This window comes from Thalassophryne amazonica, chromosome 12 (assembly GCF_902500255.1).
Source record: "Thalassophryne amazonica chromosome 12, fThaAma1.1, whole genome shotgun sequence".
Lineage (NCBI taxonomy): Eukaryota > Metazoa > Chordata > Actinopteri > Batrachoidiformes > Batrachoididae > Thalassophryne > Thalassophryne amazonica.
Genome location: NC_047114.1, coordinates 26,377,595 through 26,403,744, shown reverse-complemented (window position 1 = coordinate 26,403,744; position 26,150 = coordinate 26,377,595). Strand labels below are relative to the sequence as shown.

Genomic DNA, 26,150 nt, shown 5'->3' with positions numbered 1-26,150 from the left:
AACTCGGCCCCCTCTAGCCAGTGATGCCACTCCTCCAAGGCCACCTTAACGGACAACAGCTCACAGTCACTTATGTTGTAGTGGCGCTCGGTGGAAGATAGCTTTTTAGAACGCACAAGGATGCATAAGAACGCACAAGGATGCATTTTATTATCGGAGGAACTAACTTGTGAAAGTACCGCAACCACTCCAATGTCCGAGGCATCTTCTTCGACCACAAACTGCTGACCGGGGTCAGGGAGGAGCAGCACGGGGACGAATGTAAACCTTTTCTTTAGCTCCAGGAAAGCTTCCTCACACTCACGAGACCAGACAAACACCTGGTGAATGGAGGTAAGATTGTGTAAGGGAGCCGCCACCGTACTAAAATTCCGTATGACCATTCGATAAAAGTTGGCGAAGCCTAGAAATCGTTGGACTTCCTTGTGATTGCGAGGTGTATCCCATTCCACTACAGCTGCTGTTTTGGTCGGATCCATCTGAATCCCCCCCCTCAGATATCACAAACCCCAGGAAAGACACAGTGGGTTTATGGAACTCACATTTTTCTGCCTTGATGTATATCTGATTCTCTAACAGAAATTGCAAAACGGTCCGGACATGTCGCTTATGTGTGTCTTCATCGGGGGAGAAGATCAGAATGTGATCCAAATAAACAAAAACAAATTTATCTAGGAAGTCCCTCAGTACATCACCAACTCTTGAAACACAGCAGGTGCATTTGTAAGCCCAAAGGGCATAACGAAGTATTCATAATGGCGGTCGGGGTGCTGAAGGCAGTTTTCCATTTGTTGCCTTCTCAGATCCAAACTAAATGATAGCTGGATCCAGGGTGAAGCTGGACGGCACCCAGGAACGCTCCTCAGGACCATAGCCCTCCCAATCCACCAATTACTGCATGCTCTGTCCCCGACCTGCATTACGAAGGTCTAGTTTGGTAAATATCTTGGCCCCTTCTAGCAGTTCAAAAGGTGAGGACAATAACGGAAGGGGATATTTGTTCTTAACTGTGACCTCATTAAGACCCCGGTAATCAATACATGGATGAAGGGATTTATCCTTTTTTCCAACAAAGAAAAATCCTGCGCCCGCAGGTGAAGATGTAGGATGGTTCAGACCCGCCACGAGGGATTCTTGGATATATTCTTCCATAGCTTTATGTTCACGGCCTGACAAGGAAAACAATTTTCCCCACAGGGGATTTTAACCAGGTAATAAGTCAATGGGACAGTCATAACTGCGATGCAGCGGAAGAGACTTAGCCTTAGCTTTGTTAAACACCTTAGCCAAATCATTTTAGCGCTGTGGGACTCCAGTAAGATCAGGATCTGAAGTGGCAGGCAGGTCTTGGCAGTTTAATAAACATGTCTTGCTACAATGTGGGCCCCAAGAAACGATATGGCCATTGGCCAGTCAAATGTGGGGCTGTGTTGTATGAGGTCTGTTAGAAAAGTATCTAACCTTTTTATTTTTTCAAAAACTATATGGATTTGAATCATGTGCTCTTGCATCAGCCAAGCTTGAACCTTCGTGCGCATGCGTGAGTTTTTTCACACCTGTCGGTTGCTCCATGAAAATTTAAGACACTGTGTGAGACAGCCAGATGGAAAGCATTCGGAAGATTCAGACAGCTTTCGGTGGCTTTTCAGTCGAGTGAGTATCCGAGAAATTGTGTAACAGCTGGGCATGCCGCAACATGTCCTGTGAGACTTCCAACACGGAGGTGTTTTTTGTTGTGCACCATGAGCGGCTCCGTCCCGACGCGTGAATTCCTCTGCACGTCTTTCATTACAAAATCTCCTGTAACAGTGGAATGTGCCGCAAAAGTGCTGATGTCCACATTTTCTGTGAGTTCTCTGGTAGACACACGACGTCCCGGATCAACACAGCCTTCACTTTGGAAATGATCTGGTCATTTCAGCCTGTTGATGCCCGCTCGGAGCGTGGCGTGCCCTCAGCTGCTGTGGGCCATCTTTAATCCGGCTGTACCACTCCTTAATCTGTGTGACGCCGATAGAATCTTCACCGAAAGCCATCTGAATTTTCCGAATGGTTTCCACCTGGCTGTCTCACACAGTTTCTGAAAAAATTTTCATGGAGCAAAGCGGCAGTCGCTCAGCCATTTCCCTGACAATGAAAATCTGACGAGGGGGCTGGACCAGTGCTCACTCAAAGCCTGCCCACAGGCGAATGACGCAACCGACAGGCATGAAAAAACTCACGCATGCGCACGAAGGTTCAAGCTTGGCTGATGCAAGCGCACATGATTCAAATCCATATAGTTTTTGAAAAAAAATAAAAAGGTTGGATACTTTTCTAACAGACCTCGTATACGCCAGGGGTGCCCCAATATATCCTGGTGAGTCATATTATTGAAAACATGAAAACTGATGGTCTCAGTATGGTCATCAGAAAAAGTCAACTGTACCGACTGAGTTCTGTGAGTGATTTTTCCCAAAATACTGCCATCCACCGCTTTGACCTCTAGAGGGCGCCAGAGACTGTGTGTTCTCAGGTTCAGATCTCTGACGAAAGAGCTGTGGAGTAAATTAGCATCCAAACCCGAATCCACAAAAACTGGCAACACAACTTAATGACCATTACCAGAAAGTGTGGCTTGAACAGAGTTTTTGAAGGAGAAAAAAAATCTGGTTTTGACTCACCCGGACTGCTGGCTTATTTTGTGGAGCACCCCTGAGCTGGCAACATACGATCTGATGTCCGTACTGACCGCAGTAGACAGGCGCGTCCCAGCTGCATAGATTCCTCTTGCTTCTTTCTTGATCCAGAAGGAGCCGCATCACTTGGTCGCGCTGTGAGCAATGATTCTGATCTTCGGTTGAGGATTTGAGTACGCGGTTCGTGAGGATGAGCCCAATCGCGGTGCCAGTCAATCAGCCATCTGTTGATCGTTATGGCGAGAGCGATTAATGCGTCGAGATCGTCCGGGAGATCTACAGCAATCAGCCGTTCCTTAACTTCATAGGTGAGTACTTGGATGAAAGCATCTGACAGCGCCGTGGTGTTCCACTCACTTTGAGCGACCAGCATGTGGAAGTCGATGGTGTAGTCCATCACCCGCTGACTGCCCTGTCAGAAGGTGCATGAGAGATCTTGCAGCCTCATGGCCTGGTGACCTGTGTTGAAACACCTGCTTCAAAAAGCAGTGAATCTCTGGAGTGAGTGGCAGGTGTCGGAGTGGTGGCTCCAATCAGTGGTGGCCCAGGATGCAGCTCTCCCCGTCAGATTGGATATCATGTACGCTATCTTCGCCCTGTCAGATGGGAACGTAGATGACATCAGCTCAAAATGGAGTTCACACTGCGTAATGAATGGATGAACGTCTCCTGATTCCCCTGAGAATCGTTCGGGTTGGGAGAGCTGGTTACACATCACTGGGTTATAATAGGGTGACGGTGTCTCTGGAGCTGAACCCGGAAGTGGATTAGCAGTTGCTTTTGCTCGGGATGGCTGTGGGTGTGGCACGTCCAAACGGCATCAGGAAGCTGGCTCACCTGCGTGCTGAGGGATGAGAGGAGCAGGACTTGTTGTTTGGATAGTTCACTGAGGGCTGGTATGAAGAGCGAATAATTTGTCTTCATGCTGTGCCAGTTGGTGAGCTTGTGGCGCGCAGCGTCAGACAAGTGGGATTTGAATCCGCTGTGTCCATTGTTGGTGAGATTCTTCTGATGGGCCAACGGCACCAAGTGGTCGGACACAAATGCAGGATTCAGGTCTCAGCTTCCAGAGTTTAATGTCAGGACTTGCTTGAGTCAGTACACAAAAAGACAGTCCAAAAATACATCAGTACCAACAGCATTTGGCAGAGACAGGTTCCAGAAACAGGCCGACAGGCCAATGCACGGTATAAAGCAAAACAGGACTGTGAAAACTCTGACGACCCACACTCGAAGAGGCACAAGGCACAACAATCTCGCAATTGAGAGAGGAAGAAGGTTTGACTAATAAAGGGGATGTGATCAGGGTAAATGCACCGCATGTGTGTGAGGAAAGATCCAGAAAGAGGTGTGGCCACAGGAAGGGCACACAGGAGGGAAACGCCCATCACCAAACAACACAAAAGAAATCCAGCCAGCAAACCCCAGTGCAAAAACTAAATGCATACCAAAGGCAATAAACAATAACCCCCACAGACCAAATCATGACAATGACTTAACTTAATTAGGTGTTTTCTCTCTCTTGCACGTGTACACACACAGAACTGATGACAGCTGAAAGAATGAAACGCTCAAAAGTGGGGTTCTACTTGACTGTTAAATGGTATATAGAAAACTAAACTGTTTTTCTTTTCTTAATTTGACTTCTGTTATTCTCCGAAAAGTACCATTAATAATGCAGTTAAAGTACCAGATTAAAAACACTGGTCTAAAGCCAAAATGCTTCCAAAATAATTATAGTTAACTTGATTAATGCTGGCCCACCGAGAATGAAAATATTTGAAATTATTGATTGGCTCTACTTTTTAAGATATGTTACTATACACTAGGTTACACGAACGCAGTCTACGTCTATAGCAGCATAACTAAGGGATGGTTCAGGGTCACCTGATCCAGCCCCTAACTATAAGCTTTAGCAAAAGGAAGTTTTAAGCCTAATCTTAAAAGTAGAGAGGGTGTTCTGTCTCCCTGATCTGAATTGGGAGCTGGTTCCACAGGAGAGGAGCCTGAAAGCTGAAGGCTCTGCCTCCCATTCTACTCTTACAAACCCTAGGAACTACAAGTAAGCCTGCAGTCTGAGAGCGAAGCGCTCTATTGGGGTAATATGGTACTACGAGGTCCCTAAGATAAGATGGGACCTGATTATTCAAAACCTTATAAGTAAGAAGAAGAATTTTAAATTCTATTCTAGAATTAACAGGAAGCCAATGAAGAGAGGCCCAATATGGGTGAGATATGCTCTCTCCTTCTAGTCCCCGTCAGTACTCTAGCTGCAGCATTTTGATTAACTGAAGGCTTTTTAGGGAACTTTTAGGACAACCTGATAATAATGAATTACAATAGTCCAGCCTAGAGGAAATAAATGCATGAATTAGTTTTTCAGCATCACTCTGAGACAAGGACCTTTCCTGATTTTAGAGATATTGCGTAAATGCAAAAAAGCAAGTCCTACATATTTGTTTAATATGCACTTTGAATGACATATCCTGATCAAAAATGACTCCAAGATTTCTCACAGTATTACTAGAGGTCAGGGTAATGCCATCCAGAGTAAGGATCTGGTTAGACACCATGTTTCTAAGATTTGTGGGGCCAAGTACAATAACTTCAGTTTTATCTGAGTTTAAAAGCAGGAAATTACGAACGGTTACACACTGTAACTGTTTTGCTGATTTGCTGATTTTTACAGTGTTACAAAAAGAGAACAGGTGAAATATGTGAAAGTGAAAGATCTGTGTTTATGATTTATTATGAAAACTCTGTAATCAACAGAATATAACAATATAGATGTAAAAAAAAACCTCTTAAATATCTTTGACAAAGTAGTCAATCTGCCATTTCTATTGTCAGTTGAAATTCAGCATGCCAAAAAAAAAAAAAAAGTATACCAGTACCGCTATGACTATTAGTTTCATTAAAATCTTAATGATACCATCCCGAGGACAGACATGAGAAACATGGTTGATTAATCTGTATTTTCAAGCTAAAAAGTAAAACCTCTTAATTTTGTCCATGTTGATGGAAGAGCGCTCATTATTTTTGGCACAGCCTGCTGTTCTGCAGGCTTGCTGTGGAAGGGAAATACTGCCCAGAAAATTCAGTCATCTTTTCCAACAATAAATCTAAAAAGTCAGTGTTTTGATCCTGTGTGGATGGACAATCAGTGTGACTGACTCTCAGTGGGATCAACAGGACCAAGAAGACGACCATGAAAACCACTTTGAGTGTTCTGAATAATGATGCAGGTTGATGTGAACTTGAAGCTGTTTGTGTTCAGACATAATGTGAGTAAACTGTTTCTGATTGGTCCACAGAGTGAAGCAGCAGAGCTCAGAGGTTCTCAGGGTTCCATCTGCTCAGCAGCATCAAACACACCTGAACCACAAGTTTCTGGTCTGTTGACTTCAATCAGATATTATCATTGAACAGTTTGTTCATAATGTCTTCATGCTGCAGCAACAAACACTTTGATGATGTTTATTCTCTCATTTATATTCACGAGTGCATCATTCATGGATTTACTGTTGTTGAAAGTAATGATTTGAATTATTTTCCTTTATTTTGATAAATTCTGATCTCGACCTTTCATAAAAATGATTATTTAAATATTTCAACTTTTCAGTCAGTTTTAATTGAAAAGGATTTTATGAATAAAATCCAGATAATGTCACACAGTGAAAATATAATGTGGAGACAAAATTGTGATGAGTTTATATGTCAATGTTTATATTCTGTTGCAGAATTTTGAGGAGGACATGTTGACATATATTAAAAATGAGCTGAAGAGCATTCAGAAGGTTTTCCTGACAGATGATGCAGAATACTTGGAGAGTCAGAGTGAGGATGATCAGAGGAGCATCGGACTGGTTTTCCTGGACCTTACAATGACCTTCATGAGGACAATGAATTATGATGAGCTGGCTGACTGTCTGCAGAGCAGTAAGAGGACTTCTGTCCACATTTAACACAGATGCAAAAGCCCCCGTCACAGATAGCAAAAATGTGCAGGAACCAGGCCGAAATGGCAAATATTGCCATAATGGGATGCAGTCGGGAGGAAAATAGGTGTGGTCAGCAGTGTCAGAACACATCCAGATTACCTTGTTCACACCTGTACGATGGCATCCAACGCATATGTGGACAACAGGTAGATGACCCAGACTACTGTCAGATGGCCATAAGGGCCCCTTCACACATAGTGCAAATAAAGTACAACTCAGGGCGACTCACGGCGAAACAGCTTGTATGATCGAACCATGAAACATCGTGCAGCCTCTGCACCCTCGTGTACCCTCTGCAAAACAGGAAAAGGAGAACTAGTCCCAAAAAAATAAAAACTAATTTCTTTGAACCCCATACTGATACGAGGGCAATATCACCCAAGTCATCCAGACAAGTTATTTAAATTAATGTCATGTCTGAAGCTTTATAAAGTGAAATATCAGATATATGTTTAGTTTTAAGGTAATGCACTAATTTTAACCCCTTAACGCCTATTGTTGCATATATGCTACAACATTTGATTCAATATGCAACATACCAAATTGACCAGTATGCCTGTTGTCGCAAATTTGCAACATAACCATTATTATTATTATAACATTATAACATAAATTATTACCAAAATACCAAAATTACTATTTTTTTTTTGTGCAAAAGTGTAATTAATAATCTCAACATTATTTACCATCTACTTAAAGGCAAAAACACACACAAAACATTTTTTTCATATACAGCTATATCAATTCAGGCGTTAAGGGGTTAAGGTTTTAGTGTGGATATATGCTGTGCCCAGTAGTGCATTATGGGTAGGATAGGGTAATCGCAGTATGACATGAGAAATGTATTTCAGACACTCTGATCAGGCTCTACGGACAACAACATTAAACTCTAGTGCCTAAAACTCTCATGAATATATTCTCTGGGTTTATAGACGTTGTTATTGTATTCCAACATCTTAAATGCAGCAGACACTAATTATCTGGAATTTTGTTTTGGGAAGTTTTCAAGGTCTCCTACTGCTATCTACTGGCCAGTAGTGTTCATTCACCCTATTGACGTATCCTATAATCCCTTGCATGCCAGAGAGTCCCTGCAGTCAACAACATATAGAGAATTAACACGATGACAGTTGTAAATTAATATTATACTACAAAAATATAATTTTTTATGCTTTCATCATGTTAATAAGAGACTGCTGCATGATACCCTGAAAACTTGCTAAAACGATCATAACAAATAATCTGTGTCTGTTACGTTTAATCTGCATGGAATTTAATAAACGCTCATGGCGCTGGACAAACAACACCTCCGTGTTGGAAGTCTCACAGGACAAGTTGGAACATGCCCAGCTGTTAAACAATTTCTCGGCTACTCACTCGAATGAAAAACCATCGAAAGCCATCTGAATCTTACGAATTGGTTTCCAACACGGAGGTGTTTTTTGTCCCGCCGCGCCATGAGTGGCTGCGTCCCGACGCGCAAATCCGTCCGCACGTCTTTCATTACAAAATCTCCTTTAACAGTGGAATGTGCTGATAAAGTGCTGATCCCGACCTCTTATGAAACTTCTCTGCTAGTCACACGACGTCCTGCATCAACAGAGCCTTAAATTTGTTAATGATCTGCTCGTTTCAGCCTGTCGATGGCCGCTCGGAGCGCGGTGCGCCCTCTGGCGCTGTGGGCCATTTTTAATCCAGTTTTAATGGTCCTTATCCGTGTGATTACCGATAGAATCTTCACCGAAAGCCACCTGAATCTTCCAAATGGTTTCCAGCTGGCTGTCTGGCAGAGTTTCTGAAAAACATTTCATGGAACAAAGCGGCAGTAGCTCAGCTGTTTGCTGAGAATGAAAATCCGCCGAGGGGGCTGGGACCACTCCTTCCACAAAGCCTGCCCACAGGCGAATGACGCATCCGACAGGCGTGAAAAAACTCACGCATGCGCACGAAGGTTCAAGCTTGTCTGATGCAAGCGCACGTGATTCAAATCCATATATTTTTTGAAAAAAATAAAAAGGTTGGATAGTTTTCTCACAGACATCGTATATTCACGAGAGTTTTAGGCACAGTATAAAAATAGTTTTATGTTGCAGTGTTAATGGTGTTGTCTGTGTGCAGTGGTTAGTGCAGCGTGATCAGAGCGTCAATGCAGTTCTCAATGTTACTGAGATCTCACAGCGCAGCGAGTGCACGTTTTACAATATAATAAAACGTGTGCACAATATAATAAAACGTGTGCACAATATAATAAAACATGCGCACAACATCATAAAACGTGCACACAATATAATAAAATGAGCGCACAATATAATAAAATGACCGCACATTCTCTCGACATGCCAAATATTTTGCGATGACACTTCCAGGTCTCTGTAAAAATGTTTGTTTTTACGAATAAAAATGGAATATTTTACAAAAGCACATTTATCTTTAATCACTAACACACGACACACGTCACATTAATGTGTTGGTTTACATAATGAATGACTCAACCAATAAGTGTTTAGCAGAAGAGGCACATTTTACCCAGAATCCTTTGCGATCTGTCTGTGTTTTTTACAAAACTTCAGAATTAGTGCATTATTCAAAATTAAAAGATATGTTATATTTTAACTTTGTACAAATGACAGAATTGACATTAATGGAGTTATTCTATCGGTATTCATTTTATTTATACACCAAACCATGAGTCAGCATGCTTTATTTTCCAAGACCTCTGCCTGACCGGAGCTTTGTGATTGGGTAGAGAGCTGGGCTTTGTGGCTGCTCTCAGCTGGCTTCTGTAGTGGAAAGTCATGTAGAAACAAGAGTTTCCAGCAGGGGGCAAGATGTTCAAAGACACAAGTGTAGGCTCATTGTTTGGGTCTGTTGTTGCTTTTGATGCTACCTGAAGTGATTGTGGTGTTAAAACTCAAATTCAGTTTGTTAGTAGTTGCAAATGTACCAGAGTAAATCCGGGATTTAATATGTTATCTTTAACAGTAGAGAAGCAGTTAACTCTGCTCATGTCCACGTCTGCTCTTCTGGTGCGTCCAGCCGGTCCATGCCCAACGTGTGTCTTGTGGACGGCGCGCCACAGCACAGAACATGTGGAACAGAACTCATGTAAGTGACGTGACACTCAGATCGCCTGCTGAGTTTATGGTCTGACTGTCCATTTCAACCTGGGGGTAGACTGTCAATGTGCATGCTGTGCACATGCTCGCTTGCTCACTGCAGTCTGTCCCCACAGCAAATTTTTTTTTTTTTATGTCCACGTGATGACAGCAAGCAGACACGCACGCGTCACAGTGGGCAGTTGTTAGTTCATGTGTGTCTAAACACAGTACCTGTTGTCCCGCTGAGATGTCCAGATCGACAGATCTCCACAGCTGCTTCTGTCAGCAGCCCTGCCTACCTGTCAGTTTAGCGCGCACACCAACGTTTCTGTGTGTGTGTTTGCAAAGCTACACTCGGGGGGAACTTAGACAAATTTCACTGCCAGCACGACAGTGATTGTCTGTTGTCGTGTTAATAGTAGGAATAGGCATGCGAGGGATGTTAGATGTTCGTGCATGTCTCCTGGAATTTGGCTGACACCTGTCGCGAGAGGGATTTTATGGGCTCTCACAGCGCAGACTCCGTCTTTCAGCTGCTGGTGTGCGCATATAGTTGTAGCAACAGGTGTACGAGGCATTGGAGGCAGCTACAATTTTACACATTTTGCACACGATTCCTACTTCATGTGCACTTTATGCGCAAATTGAACAAATTCCCACTATGTGTGAAAGGGCCCTAAAAGGCACTCAAGACTGCACAACATACAAACATCTGGATGGCAAACACAGGACCGGAATGGGAAGGAGAGCTGTGTTCCTCCCTTTGCACAGTCCCTGCCAGTACTGGACACCAAAGTACAACCAATATATGAACCGGACTCATGCCATATGTGTCAAAGCTGGCATGGTGCGGTCACTCACTCACTCATGCAATCACATCTGCGCTCATCTTCCCCTTCCCAGCACGACTGAGCTCACGTGCGTGTGCGTACTGAAATGAAAGGTGTGTGTGTGTTGTTCATAACGGCTGTATGAGCCACTAAGCCCATGCACATGGGGTGCACGTGCCACTGGACACCTTTGCTGAAAGGTTGCCGGCAGTGGGAAAAGCAGTCACACCATGCCTCAGACACAGCCTTTTGAGTGAAATGTAATTTATTTTTTATTTTTTCAGGAGCACAACGCTATACCGTATGCATACCGTGATGTCATTGGATTATCACATGGGATTCAATTTTTGCCATGATTATTTGCAGCACACAGCAGCCAGGTGAGGCTTTTCACCACAGGCTGTGGTTTGGATCCTGTGCACCCTGCACTGTCCTGGATCCATGCTGGAGGTGAATTTCATGTTTAATAACATCGTGGCCTGGGATACAGTTCCACATCACATGTCCTACAGAATTTAGATGGTGAACAGTCCAGCTCTCCACAAGTTCTTTATACTCACTCGACTGGTAAGCACTGAAAGCCGTAATAGACATGTTGTTGTGAAAGTGTAGTGACACGGACCCACAACAGGGGGCGCAAATGAACGGTCAATAGATGAGCCAAAAATTAACAATTTAATGTTGTGAAGGTGCACAACGAACATACAGACAATCTCAGAATATGATTACAGTCAATCCACAAAGGTGACGTGTGGGCAGGCTCGAGGATAGAAGATGTCTGTCCTGAGAAGAGCCGGAACCACACGATTTCCGCCGCCACCCGAACCTGTTGAATACTGGAGCCGCCAAGTCCCGAATTCCCAGGTGATCACCGTCCCCGACTGTCGGATCTGGTACTGCTGGCGAGAACAAAGACAGTCAAGTGTGGGTGTGTGTACACCCCGTAACAACAACGGTGGGAATGCCACCTCCACCTCTCACTCAATATGTTGCAGAGTACCGCAGTGATTCCTCAGGGGAAAAGAGTGCCGTCCTGCACTTACTCAGCCTCCACAGAAAGAGGGACCGGTACTCCTGAAAACACTAACAATATACAGATATGTTGCAAAAGACAAACGGCTGAGTCTATTACCTCCAACGAAGTACGATATCTCGGCAACGAGGTGGAGATGACGTCTGGTCTTTATGGAGTGAGATGATGTAGAGTAGATGGGTGACAGCTGTCAAGAGATAATGAGTGACAGCTGTCACCCCCGGCTGTGTCCGTGGCGGCAGCGCCCTCTCGTGCCTGAAGCCCGCACTTCAGGCAGGGCGCCCACTGGTGGTGGGCCAGCAGTACCTCCTCTTCTGGCGGCCCACACAACAGGACCCCCCCCCCTCAACGGGCGCCTCCTGGCGCCCGACCAGGCTTGTCCGGGTGACGGTGGTAGAAGTCGGCCAGGAGGGCCGGATCCAGGATGAAGCTCCTCTTCACCCAGGAGCGTTCTTCGGGCCCATACCCCTCCCAGTCCACCAAGTACTGGAACCCCCGGCCCATCCGATGGACGTCCAGGAGCCGGTGCACCGTCCAAGCCGGCTCCCCGTCGATGATCCGAGCAGGAGGCAGCGCCGGTCCGGGAGCACAGAGGGGTGAGGTGTGGTGAGGTTGATCCGTGACACGTGAAAAACCGGGTGGATCCGCAGTGAAGCCGGGAGTTGGAGCTTCACTGCGGCAGGACTGAGGACTTTGAGGATCTTGAATGGTCCGATATATCTGTCCTGAAGTTTCGGGGAGTCCACCTGGAGGGGGATGTCCTTCGTGGAAAGCCACACCTCCTGCCCGGGCTGGTAAGCAGGGGCCGGGGATCGCCGGCGGTCTGCATGGATCTTCGCCCTCGTCCAGGCCTTCAACAAGGCAGAACGGGCGGAGCGCCACACCCGACGGCACTTCCGCAGGTGGGCCTGGACCGAGGGCACACCGACCTCTCCCTCCACCACGGGAAACAACGGGGGCTGATACCCCAAACACACCTCAAATGGGGAGAGGCCGGTGGCAGAGGACACCTGGCTGTTATGCACATACTCGATCCAGGCCAGATGTTTACTCCAGGCCGTCGGGTGTGCGGACGTCACACAGCGCAGAGCTTGCTCCAATTCCTGATTGGCCCGTTCTGCCTGTCCATTGGTCGCGGATGATACCCGGATGAGAGGCTCACAGTAGCCCCCAGTTCCCGGCAGAAGCTCCTCCAGATGTGTGAGGAGAAACTGGGGACCACGATCCGAGACGATGCGGTGGGTATCCCATGCAGACGGACGACGTGGTGGACCAGGAGGTCTGCTGTCTCCTGGGCTGTTGGGAGCTTCGGGAGGGCCACGAAGTGGGCCGCCTTGGAGAATCAGTCCACTATCGTGAAGATGATGGTGTTGCCCTGGGACGGCGGGAGGCCCGTGACGAAATCCAGGCCGATGTGGGACCAGGGGCGATGAGGCACAGGTAACGGCTGGAGAAGTCTTTGGGACCTTTTATGGTCTGCCTTGCCCCTGGCACAGGTGGTGCAGGCCTGGATGTACTCCCGGACGTCGGCCTCCATAGACGCCCACCAGAAGCGCTGCCGGACAACTGCCACGGTCCTTCGCACCCTGGATGACAGGAGAGCTTGGAAACCGTGACAGAAGTCCAAGACTTTAGCTCTGGCCTCTGGTGGGACGTACAAACGGTTCTTCGGACCTGTTCCTGGGTCCGGGCTCCGTGCCAGGGCCTCCCAGACGATCTTCTCCACGTCCCAGGTGAGGGTGGCCACGATAGTGGACTCAGGCAGGATGGGCTCCGGTGGATCCGACAGTGCAGTTTTGACCTCCTCTTCGTGTACCCGGGACAAGGCATCCGACCTCTGGTTCTTGGTCCCGGGGCGATAGGTGATCCGGAAGTCAAAACACCCGAAGAACAGTGACCAGCGGGCTTGCCTGGGGTTCAGCCGCTTGGTGGTCCTGATATACTCCAGGTTCCGATGGTCAGTGAAAACCGTGAACGGCACAGACGCTCCCTCCAACAGGTGTCTCCACTCCTCAAGAGCCTCTTTCACCGCAAGGAGTTCTCGATTGCCGACGTCATAGTTCCGTTCAGCCGGGGTCACCCTGCGTGAAAAGTAGGCACACGGGTGAAGAACCTTATCAGTCTCTCCGCTCTGGGATAGCACGGCTCCTATCCCTGAGTCAGAGGCGTCCACTTCAACCACGAACTGGCGGCTAGGGTCGGGCTGCACCAAAACTGGCGCAGTAGAGAACCGTCGTTTCAACTCCTTGAACGCGGCTTCGCACCGATCCGACCAGGTGAAGGGGACTTTTGGAGAGGTCAGGGCTGTCAGGGGGCTAACTACCTGACTGTAGCCCTTAATGAACCTCCTATAGAAATTAGGGAAGCCGAGGAACTGTTGCAGCTTCCTACGGCTTGTTGGTTGGGGCCAATCTCTCACCGCCGCAACCTTGGCCGGATCAGGGGCGACGGAGTTAGAGGAGATGATAAGCCCCAGGAAGGACAAAGACGTGCGGTGAAACTCGCACTTCTCGCCCTTCACAAACAGTCGGTTCTCTAACAACCGCTGCAGGACCTGACGTACATGCTGGACATGGGTCTCAGGATCCGGAGAAAAGATGAGAATATCGTCCAGATATACGAAGACGAATCGGTGCAGGAAGTCCCGCAAGACGTCGTTAACCAAGGCTTGGAACGTCGCGGGGGCGTTGGTGAGGCCGAACGGCATGAGCAGGTACTCAAAGTGACCTAACGGGGTGTTAAATGCCGTCTTCCATTCATCTCCCTTCCGGATCCGAACCAGGTGATACGCATTTCTAAGATCCAGCTTAGTAAAGATTTGGCTCCATGCAGGGGGGTGAACACGGAATCCAACAATGGCAACGGGTATCGGTTGCGAACCGTAATCTCATTCAGCCCCCTGTAATCAATGCATGGACGGAGTCCGCCATTTTTCTTGCCCACAAAAAAGAAACCTGCCCCCATCGGGGAGGTGGAGTTCTGGATCAGCCCGGCAGCTAATGAGTCCCGGATGTAGGTCTCCATTGATTTGCGCTCAGGTCGTGAGAGGTTGTACAGCCTGCTGGACGGGAACTCAGCACCTGGAAACAAATCAATGGCACAATCGTACGGACGGTGCGGGGGAAGGGTGAGTGCCAGATCCTTGCTGAAGATGTCAGCAAGATCGTGGTACTCAACCGGCACTGCCGTCAGATTGGGAGGGACTTTGACCTCCTCCTTAGCCTGTAAACCGGGAGGAACCGAGGATCCTAAACACACCCGATGGCAGGTTTCGCTCCACTGAACCACCACCCCAGACGGCCAATCAATCCGGGGATTGTGCTTCAACATCCATGGGAAGCCCAAAATCACGCGGGAGGTAGAAGGAGTTACAAAAAACTCAATCTCCTCCCGATGGTTTCCAGACACCACCAGAGTTACTGGTTGTGTCTTGTGTGTGATTAAAGGAGGAGGGTGCCATCTAGTGCCCGCACCTGCAATGGCGAAGGAAGCGCCACCAGAGGGAGCCCTACCTCCCTTGCCCATCTGCTGTCTAGCAATTTCCCTTCTGACCCCGTGTCCACCAGTGCTGGGGCTTGAAGGGTTAAATCCCCACTCAGGATTGTAACTGGGAGTCGTGTGGCAATCTGTGTGTGTCCCACGTGAATGTTTTGACCCCCCCCTTAGCCCAGTCTCTGAGGGCGGTTGTTGTTGTGGCCATTTGGGGCAGTTTTTCTGTGTGTGCTCCTTTGAGCTGCAGAGAAAACACTCCCCGCGGACCAGCCTCCTCATTTTGGCCCTGTGCGTTTCCCTAACAATGTCAGCAGGGGGAGCTGTTGCCCCACGGAGCGCTGCGGCTGTGGAGCGTGGGGAGGGCGGCCCCTTTTCGAACCCGGAAGGGAGAGGGGCGGCGCGTATCCGGCCATGTCCTTCGCCTCGCTCCCGACGGCGTTCCTCCAACCGATTGTCTAACCGTATAACGAGATCGATAAGCCCATCTAAATCCCGCGATTCCTCCTTAGCTACCAGATGCTCCTTCAGGACCGATGACAGTCCGTTTATGAAGGCGGCGCGGAGCGCAACGTTATTCCAGCCGGACCTCGCAGCCGCGATGCGGAAGTCGACTGCATATTCGGCTGCGCACCGGCGCCCCTGTCGCATTGACAGCAGCATTGTTGAAGCGGTCTCTCCTCTGTTAGGGTGATCAAACACTGTTCTGAACTCCCCCACAAACCCAGTGTATGCTGATAACAACCGTGAGTTCTGTTCCCAAAGCGCCGTAGCCCAGGCGCGTGCCTTACCCCGAAGCAGAGCAATCACATAAGCTATTTTACTAGCATCTGACGTGTACATGACGGGATGTTGTGCGAAGACGAGCGAACACTGCATGAGAAAGTCCGCGCACGTCTCCACACAACCTCCGTACGGCTCAGGAGGGCTTATGTATGCTTCAGGGGATGGTGGGAGGGGTTGTTGAACCACCACTGGAACGTTCATATCCTGCACAGGGTCGGCAGGAGGAGGAGATGCAGCAGCGCCCTGAGCGCTCGCCACCACCTGCGCGGAGAGAGCCTCCACTCTGCGGTTCAGGAGGATGTTTTGCTCGGTCATTTGATCCAACCGTGCCGTAAAGGCGGTGAGAATGTGCTGCAGCTCACCAATCACGCCTCGTGCAGACGCCTGCGCTCCCTGCTCTCCCATTGGTCGTTCAACAGCCGGGTGACGCCCCTCGGAGTCCATGACGCTGGCCGAGATATCCTGTTGTGAAAGTGTAGTGACACAGACCCACAACAGGGGGCGCAAATGAACGGTCAATAGATGAGCCAAAAATTAACGAACATACAGACAATCTCAGAATATGATTACAGTCAATCCACAAAGGTGACGTGTGGGCAGGCTCAAGGATAGAAGACATCTGTCCTGAGAAGAGCCGGAACCACACGATTTCCGCCGCCATCGAACCTGGTGAATACTGGAGCCGCCAAGTCCCGAATTCCCAGGTGATCACCGTCCCCGACTGTCGGATCTGATACTGCTGGCGAGAACAAAGACAGTCAAGTGTGGGTGTGTGTACACCCCGTAACAACAACGGTGGGAATGCCACCTCCACCTCTCACTCAATATGTTGCAGAGTACCACAGTGATTCCTCAGGGGAAAAGAGTGCCGTCCTGCACTCACTCAGCCTCCACAGAAAGAGGGACCGGTACTCCTGCAAACACTCACAATATACAGATATGTTGCAAAAGACAAACGGCTGAGTCTATTACCTCCAACGAAGTACGATATCTCGGCAACGAGGTGGAGATGACGTCTGGTCTTTATGGAGTGAGATGATGTAGAGTAGATGGGTGACAGCTGTCAAGAGATAATGAGTGACAGCTGTCACCCCCGGCTGTGTCCGTGGCGACAGCGCCCTCTCGTGCCTGAAGCCCGCACTTCAGGCAGGGCGCCCACTGGTGGTGGGCCAGCAGTACCTCCTCTTCTGGCGGCCCACACAACACATGTCCCAACTTGTCCTCTAACACTCCGAAACGGAGGTGTTCCTTTGTCTCGCTTCATCAGCGAATCGGTCGTGATAACACATTTTCTGGATGTGAGAAATGGAAGAATAAACTTAAATTCATAGACAAAAAAGCCAAAGTATTGTTTTTCAAACCACAAATTATTTGTAAAAACTTTAAAGTTCACCACATTCTTATATTTTTGGGAACATTCAGTTTAACTCAGTCCTGGTCAACAAACAGCCTCATATTTAATAAAATGTCCAAAGTTACTGAAAAACAGCAAAACACTTTGATCTAGTGAAATAAAAATACCAACATAAAATGTATGTGTGACATAACTATTGAAGATTTTACATTAAATCATTATTTTCACAGTTTTCTTTGGATCAGTCAGATGAACACATCAACATTTTCTGTGCAGAGTGAAACATTTTTTCTGTGACATCAGCAGTGATTCAACTTAACACTAAGACAAAGAAGGAATAAAAAAGTAAATTTCAGCTGGTTTGTCAGAAGGAACATGGGAGACCAGAGCCCTGATCCGATCTGTTTTCTTGTATTTATATTCTTTGTGTTGCTGGATGATTGATGGAAATGAAGTCCAAGAAATGTGTTCATCCTCTGACTTGTCTGAAGAAAACTGCTGTAAAAGTGACAGTTTCAAACTCTTCAAAGTCTGTCAATATTTAACAAAAATTAATGTTTTTTTTGTATTCATTTACTGTGAAAACATTTTGTTTTGTTGTTGTTTTGTATTTTTTCTAAAATGATTGAAAATTTATTGATTGATAATGATTTTTGAACATATTTTAAATATTTAATAATTCTGACCAGGACCGGAATCAAACTGACATCCAGTAAATCAGACAATTCAAATATTTCATTTATCAATCAGAAAGGGATCCATTCCTGTTTTTTTTTTTCTATAGTTAAAAGATAAAACTCCAGTGGATGTTGGATGTTGAACCTGTACTGATCTGGTTTTTCTTTGTCCCCAACATAGTAAATGGACATTTTTTCAGGACTTGGATGTTTCAGTTTCGTGTTCTTATTATTGCTGTGAGTTCAGAATCCAAGACGGATTCCAAACGAGTGCAATTTGAAACTTTTCCCTCCAGAGTCAAAGATCACAAAAAGAAAAGTCAAACATGAAGAAACCTGTTAATTAGATTTCAAATATTCCACAAAGATTCTGAGACTTTTGGGACTCTGCGACAAAATGAGCGTCACAGTAGCGTGGCCGCGTGTTTAACAAAAAGTAACGTGTGACCAAAAAGATGACAAAAAAATCTTCTGTTCGGTTAGTTTATCACTGTGAGATCTTCAAAAAGAAACGGACTACTTTCAAATGTGGCTACAATGTTCAGTATTTAAGAATACACCATCCTGAATCGGTAAAAAGGCCTCAAGTTCACCAAATCTCACTGTTAACTGAGCAGAAACACCATTTCTGTTCAGTTCTTTTATCACGATGAGATCTCCAAAAAGAATTGGACAGGAAACGGATTTCAAAGTTTAAATGTTGTGTTGTAAAGAGTTGTTACAGCTGATACAGAGTTATCTCAGCCCTGGGATGTTGAAATTGTTGCATGCAAACACCTGGAACAAAGAACCCAGATGTTTCTCCTTCACTAACTTATGTTCTTTCAGCCTAAGCCACCCCCATATGGGAAGTTCCTAACCTGGCTTGAATCAGTGTCTATCTGAGATGGCTGCAAAATGTAGTGAAAACAGGGGGCTGTCTGTTTGTGGTGCATTCATGGTTGTTATGTAAAAATCTTATAGTGTGTGTTTATGTATGTAGTGTAATGTCAAGCAATAAAACAGTGTTCCATCATGCTGATTGGTTTTATCAATTCAAGTTCAAGTTTATTTGGCTCAAGAAAAGAACTTTGCAACAAAATAAAACAAAACAAAATAAATCAAAACTAATTTCTCAGCCAGTCAACCCATGCAACCGAAAGGGTGTAGGTAGAAGCAAAACTTATATACACCAACAGCAACTTTTACTTATCACAACAAAACCAAAATAAAACAAAGTGAGCAGAACAGCAAAACACAGACATCTTAAAATAATCAATAAACTCAAATTCCTCATCATATCCACACCAATAACAGCACACATCACATTAAAAATCAACAACTTAATTGTCCATACTTTAACCAACAGCTATATAATCCTTTCAATATGAATTGAATTTTCAGAGAATTCAGAGAATTTTGACAATTTTCACATATTCAGAAAACATTATTTCCTTATATTGGCATTTAAAGTAGACCTGCATTGAAATAAATGTGGTCAGATTTCAGAAAGAAATAGCTGATATGTATTTATAAGACCCTTGTGAATGCAGTAAAGTAAATCTGTAAGCCCAAATTTGTAATTCTGCGGAGAAATCTTCATTTAAAAATGACAAATTTGCAGCTAACATTTAGCCCTCTGTGAAAACAGTTTGTACAGCCGTATCATTTCCATGATGTCAGGGACAAGACGACGTGCTCCCGCCTTCAGTCTGATCCCGCATTGAAATTGATTTTATCTGCTAGTAATGTTACTTATACACCTCCTGGTTTCAACATCCAAAAGTAAGCTGCAATGAATGTGAGATACAGATCTGTGTGCTCAGATCAGCAACGACATCGACAGCGGGCGCCGTTCTTCCTCTCCCGCTCTCTGCCTCCGCTGTGCTTATTAAGTCTGCGGGCTCGTTAACGAGCTCATTAACCGCCGACGCGGGCCACTCACACCGCCCGTGTCTGCTTTGCAGCCGGTGCCAGATTCAGCGCACAACACCGGTATCACCTCTCTGTCTACTGAATGGAGCTGCAGCACACTTGGCACAAGTCCTGAGATTACGCTCGCTGTTTTAATGCGAAGCAGCCGGTACACCTGTTGCTGCAAGGACAGACTTCTTGTGGCAAAATCCACAGCACCGCACGTCTCAGCAATCGGAGCCACAGAGCTCCATGGACGCTGAGAGAGGTTTATATATTTTTAATGACTGGGATTCTTTGCGGGTCTCGCCTCCATATCCCGCGATGGTACCGGAGGCGAAAGACAGTAGATTTTCATTGCGACACCACTCAAACGGGCGTATGAAAAAGTCCCCCAAAATAATTTTCAAGCACAAATAAAAGAAATGTGTACTCACCAAACGTGCCTTAAGACAATATGAAGTTTTAAAAAAAGTAGATCCTTCCGTATAAGACAAGAAAAAGGTGCAGATGCAAACTGACGTAAATCCACAAATTACAATTGGCGCAATGCATGCTGGGAGAGGGTCTTGTCCGTGACGTCTCGGCAGCGTCCATGATGAGAGGGACAATTTGCGGAGGGCTAAATGTTAGCTGTAAATTTGTCATTTTTAAATGAAGATTTCTCCGTTGAATGACAGATCTGGGCTTGCAGATTTACTTTACTACATTCAGAAGGATCTCATGTGTAAATGTAAGTCATTTTTTGTTCAAAAACTCTGACTGCATTTTTTTCAATGCAGGTCTCCTTTAAACTGATTGGTATTTGGACATTGCTTGAGACATCTATAAACATAAATATCTATAAGAAAGATTTCATCAATTAGACAGTTGTAAAAAGATCAGATAGTTTTACCAAATACAAGGACATTTTGGATGTGTGTCATCCATTTTGTGTTATGCATCATGGAACACATTTACATCTTCTGTTTCCTGATATCATCTGATCCCAAAGAGAGCAGGTGTTCTGTTTTAGTCCCAGAAATTACAAGACAATCTGATCTGGTCTTTCGGTGAACTCATGGACGCCGCCATCTTACGAAGGGATCTCTCACCAATACTGCCTGCTGATTGGTTGAAATCTATGTGGGCGCCATCCCTTCCTGCACAGACTGGAAAAAAAGAAGCATCAAATTTCAAACTTAAAACTTTTTTTTTTTAAATAAATCTAGTGTTTAATAATCTTTGAAAGATTTAGTTTTAATTCTGGAGGATTTGCTACGTGGCTCTACAATATAAGGGCACATGCAATGCCTTAATCTGATTGGCTGAGCACACCTGACTTAATGAGCAGTGGGCAGAGCCTCCAGAGTCAGGTGACCTCCAGGAGCAGGGTTAGTGAGTCCTGATTTAAACAATTAAATCCACTTGAACAGATTTTCACCAGAATCTTCAAACTTGAAAAAGCTAAAAGTTGTTGTTTCCTGCTGATCAGCACAGTTAGAGGTGATCAATAATCAATGATCCATTTGGAGTGATGAGTGTGTTAGAAGAGAAGAACTAAAGTGTGTGGATGAGATCAATGTCATGTTGATGTTTCCATGATTAAAGCCCATGTGTTGCTCCGCCCCCTCCTCCTTTCAGGGTGGATCCTGGTGGAGTCCGATGGCTGAGACCAGGTCTGAGGAAGTGTAAGTCTGTTTGTACTTTGATCCATCTGTTTCCATAGAAACCACCCTCTGTGACATCACTCATTGAAGTCCTACTGACAGTGAAGCAGAGTTCAACATGAAGGCGCGTCTGATCCACGTGTGTCACGTGCACGACTTCTCCAAATGGACACGTTGAAAATAAATTCAGTGTTTTCACACTTTGATTTATTTGTGGCAGAAACAAAATCAACACTGATGCCACATGTTGCTTTTTCTTTTTTTAACGAGTTCATATTCAACCACAAAGCTGTGAACAGCACACTGAGAGGCCCCGCCCACTTCCTGTCTGTCTGACCTGACTGTGACTAGCCCCTCCTCTTCTCTCCGTGCACGCTCTGAATCAAAATTGTGCTGATGAATGAACTGATCAATCGACAACTGATCATTGAACTGTTGGATAGGTAACACCGGCTGTGTCATGTTGATCGGTGAACTAATCAATCGATATCTCCGGCTGCATTCTGCTGATCAGTAAACCGATTGATCGATAACTATGGCTGCTTCTTGTTGATTGATGAACTGATTGATCAATAACTACGGCTGCATTGTGCTGATCTGTTAACTGATCGATCAATAACTGTTCGATCAATCACTCTGACCACATTGTGTTGATCAGTGAACTGATTGATAACTGTGTTGTGTTTTGTTCCATCAGATTTCTGTGAACTCTCTCTGGATCCAAACTCAGCGAACAGAGAACTCAAACTGTCCAACAACAACACAAAGGTGGAACGTGTGGACGAGGATCAATCATATCCTGATCATCCAGACAGATTTGACCTTTGCCCTCAGGTCCTGAGTCCAACTGGTCTAACTGGTCGCTGTTACTGGGAGGTTGAGTGGAGACGACACGTTTTTATATCAGTGACTTACAGAAGAATCAGAAGGAAAGGAGACAGTTTGGATTGTCGGTTTGGGCGTAATGATCAGTCCTGGTGTCTGAGATGCACTGAGGGTTGTTGTTATTCTGTCTACCACAATAACAGACAAACACACCTTCCTCTCTCCCCTTCGTCCTCTCACAGAGTCTCAGTGTTTGTGGACTGTCCTGCTGGCACTCTGTCCTTCTATGACGTCTCCTCTGACTCTCTGATCCACATCCACACCTTCTGCTGCACGTTCACTGAACCTCTGTATGCTGGGTTCAGGTTCAGGTCTGGTTCTGGTTCCTCGGTGTCTCTGTGTGGACTGTAGGACAGATAGTCTCCTCCTGTGGACACAAACACTCGATCACACATGTTTGGACAGTAAATGTCCAGCTGGTTTGATTTTGACGTCTCACTGGTTGTAAATTCAGCCTGTAATGGCTGGTTCACATGGCAAAATAATTAGGTCGACATCTGCCTCGATCTTTCCCTACCAACAATTTATCAGATAGCCTTACCTTGTGTGGTGTATTAAGAGCGCTCTGATTTGCTCAGAAAGACATGAGGAGCACTCTGACTGCAAATCAGAGATATTTTGTTGGGAAAGTGTAGTGACACGGACCCACAACAGGGGGCGTAAATGAACGGACAAATAGAAGGAGTTAAATTAGAACACTTTACTGTTGTGAATGCCACAACCAAACACAGCAGATTACAGAATGGATACAAGTCAATCAATAAAGGTGTCGTGTGGGCAGGCTCGACGATAGGAGACGCCCGTCTGGAGACGAACCGGAACCACACGATTTCCACCGCCACCGAACCCGAGGGATACTGGAGCCGCCAAGTCCCGAAGTCCCCAGGTGGCCACCGTCTCGGTGTGTCGGATCTGGTACTGCTGGCGGAAAACAAAGACAGTCAAGTGTGGGTGTGTGTACACCCAGTAACAATAATGGTGGGAATTCCACCTCCACCTCTCACTCAATATTCTGCAGAGTACCGCAGTGATTCCTCAGGGGAAAAGAGTGCCGTCCAGCACTCACACAGCTTCCACAGACAGAGGGACCGGTACTCCTGCAAACACTCACAATATACAGATTATATTGTAAAACACAAACGGCTGAGTCTATTACCTCTCACTGAAGTTGATATCTCGGCGATGTGGTGGAGGTGTCTTCCTGCTTTTATTCCTGGTGTGATGTAGATGATCGGTGACAGCTGTCATGGTTGATGGGTGACAGTTGTCACCTCGGCTGTTCCTGGAGGCGGCAGCGCCCTCTCGTGCCTGAAGCCCGCACTTCAGGCAGGGCGCCCTCTGGTGGTGGGCCAGCAGTACCTCCTCTTCTGGCGGCCCACACAACATATTTAACATGTTGGATTGTCTTGGCCCAATATCACAGCATGTGTGGTGTCCCCCAAGCACAAACGAGCACACAGCCTGCCGAATGTGACGTACAGCCAATCAGATAGCAAGGTGATGGACGCACAGAGCGAAATCTAAAATCAAAACAGCTGTTATGTTGCACCAGAAAGTCCAGTGGTTGAGCTGTCTCCACTCCTTTAAAGAATGTCTTTTCTTTTTGTACAGTTTTATTTTTTCCTCTGTTGTAAATAGTCCACAAACTATCTCCGTTTGTTTCCTCTGAAGTCACATTTAATCTCAAGAGATTTTGCAAGATTTCCTGTCTGACTTGGGAATGTTTGTGTGTGAAATCTGTTTGTGTGTCGTGTTGTTGTCCTTATCGTGTGGCTGCACACTGTACGACCAAGGCTGTTAAATCTATGATTTTTTTTTTGTTTTTAATCTCCATCTTGAATGTGTGGTCTCTCAGGTTTTGGAAACCTACAGATAATTTTAAAATCTTGCTTTGTGAACCAGGCTTACACTAACATGATTTTCACATGATTGACAGTTTGTTTGTTTGTACAAAGAAACAAACAATAAACAGAGTCCACTTATTGTTGTCTCTGGGACAGTGTGTTCATGATTGACAGCTTGAAATCTGTCTCTCCTGATCGTCTTTTTATGATCAAAGCAGTTTGTGTTGTCTGTCTGTCTGCTCACAAATCATTTAGGTTTCGTCCTCAGGACTCTGCCCACCTGCAGCCATTGGACAGGTGGAGCTATGTCCAAGTAAAACAGTTTGTTCTTGTTTTCTTTTTTCCTCTCAAATCTGTCATTAAAACTGTAAAAAGTAAAAATGCTCAAACTCATAAAATGTGTTTTTGTCCATTTGAGCCTTGAAGAGGAATAAAGTAATTTTTCACAGTCTGAGTTTGTGTTTCATTCTAAATCTGGTGAGTGTGTCAAAGTGTGAACCAGGAGCTGAATATTATTACACCTCTAATGTTCACACGTCATCTGTATAATAAAAATGTTATTGTGCTGTTTTGCACCTGTCTTAAAGTAACCCTGAGAATGTATTTGTTATTTAATTTTGTTTTAGCACTCTGGGGTCAGTCTGAACTGGGAGCGAAGAGCTGGATGTACTTGTTAGTATTACACTGATAGCACGACTTTGTTTTCGTAGCCACTAACGACTGGGAGTGAAGCATGCTGGGATCATTCTGAACTGGGAGTGAAGAACTGCTTTTATTATATCTTTGAAATAACTTTCAGATGCCTGTTGATTAAAGAAATTATGTGCGCCAGGGAGGTTGAGTTGGCCACTCACCCTCCCTTCGCGGACACACTAGAAAAGAGGGAGTAGAACCATGCTTCAACAGAGTCTGCTGCGGGTTAACGTACGAACGCCCAGCCGGTTGACAGGCGCACTCTGCTGAAGGTGTTGGCTCTCCACCTTAAAGGCGTCACGGTAAGAGAAAAATGCGCTGCAACCACTTGTGTTTGATGTAACTGCTTTTGTGGGGAATAAATATACGCCTTTTTATTCTAGCAAAATGCAGTCTGTGTGATCATTTCTGTGTGCCGATCTGACCGAACCTTGTGTTTCAAAACATTTTTGGCGTTGTCGGCAGGATACGGTTACGCTCAGACTACACACAGAAATGTCTTGCTTTAGATTGGGAAAGAGAGATGCGGAGGTGGCATCTCAGCAGGAGTCTTGCTTTAGATTGGGAAAGAGAGATGCGGAGGTGGCATCTCAGCAGGAAGAAGTGGTCCCGGGGTGGGATGGGATCACTTTTAAGGAAATAGGCCAGCTTCTACGGCGACGTGGGGGACGCCCTGGGCCGTGGACTGGAGCGATTCCCACCGCGACTCCGCCAGTTTTATGTGAAATGTTAAAACGGGTGGAGGTTAAGAGAAAGCTCCGTTGGGAGGTATTCATGAAATGATGTGGATTTGTGCAGAAGCCTGGAAAGAGCGGGTTTTAACTTTAGATACAGTCCGCTCATCAGAATGTGCTAAATCACAAAAGGTGACAAGATTAGAACAACAAGTGAAGCAATTGGAAATTCAAGCCGAAGAAATAGACGGTGTACCAACTTCCTTCTTGGCTGAAAAATGTAAACAAAAAGGATTGAAAGTGACTTGTGTGTCAGGGATGCACCCTGATATGTTTGAATTGGCCTCATTGTTGAAAGAAATTGTGCAGGGAGAAAAGGAGTGAAACCTAGTGCCCCTCCCCTACAGGAGGAGGAGGAGGAGGACTCTGATGATGATCAGCTGCAAATAGCTGCAGTCCGGAAAGGAAAGAAAGACAAAAAGAAGGGGAAAAATAAAGAAAGGCGTTCTTGGAGCTTTGACCCTTGCGAGGAAGATTAGGATGATGGTCAAACTCTTGTGGCCCGC

The 26,150-nt window shown here is 45.8% G+C and overlaps 1 protein-coding gene and 2 long non-coding RNA genes across 7 annotated transcripts in view; 2 read left to right on the top strand and 1 right to left on the bottom strand.

Moving 5' to 3' along the window:
• LOC117522635 (NACHT, LRR and PYD domains-containing protein 3-like) overlaps positions 1-26,150 on the top strand; it is a 173,336-nt gene that overhangs the window by 17,334 nt on the left and 129,852 nt on the right. The window contains exons 3-4 of one of the 5 annotated variants that reach the window (XM_034184083.1): positions 5,993-6,071; positions 6,419-6,617. The exons of the other annotated variants lie outside the window; for them this stretch is intronic. Coding sequence (XP_034039974.1) covers positions 5,993-6,071; positions 6,419-6,617 — 278 coding nt within the window. The remainder of the gene's footprint in view (positions 1-5,992; positions 6,072-6,418; positions 6,618-26,150) is intronic. 5 annotated transcript variants of the gene reach the window in all.
• LOC117522642 lies at positions 6,112-9,310 on the bottom strand. Its single transcript, XR_004564273.1, has 3 exons — positions 9,301-9,310; positions 8,053-8,055; positions 6,112-6,199 (listed from the first exon to the last, which is right to left on the bottom strand). It is a non-coding gene; the product is annotated as an uncharacterized LOC117522642 (long non-coding RNA).
• On the top strand, positions 20,561-22,827 carry LOC117522637. Its single transcript, XR_004564269.1, has 2 exons — positions 20,561-21,509; positions 22,186-22,827. It is a non-coding gene; the product is annotated as an uncharacterized LOC117522637 (long non-coding RNA).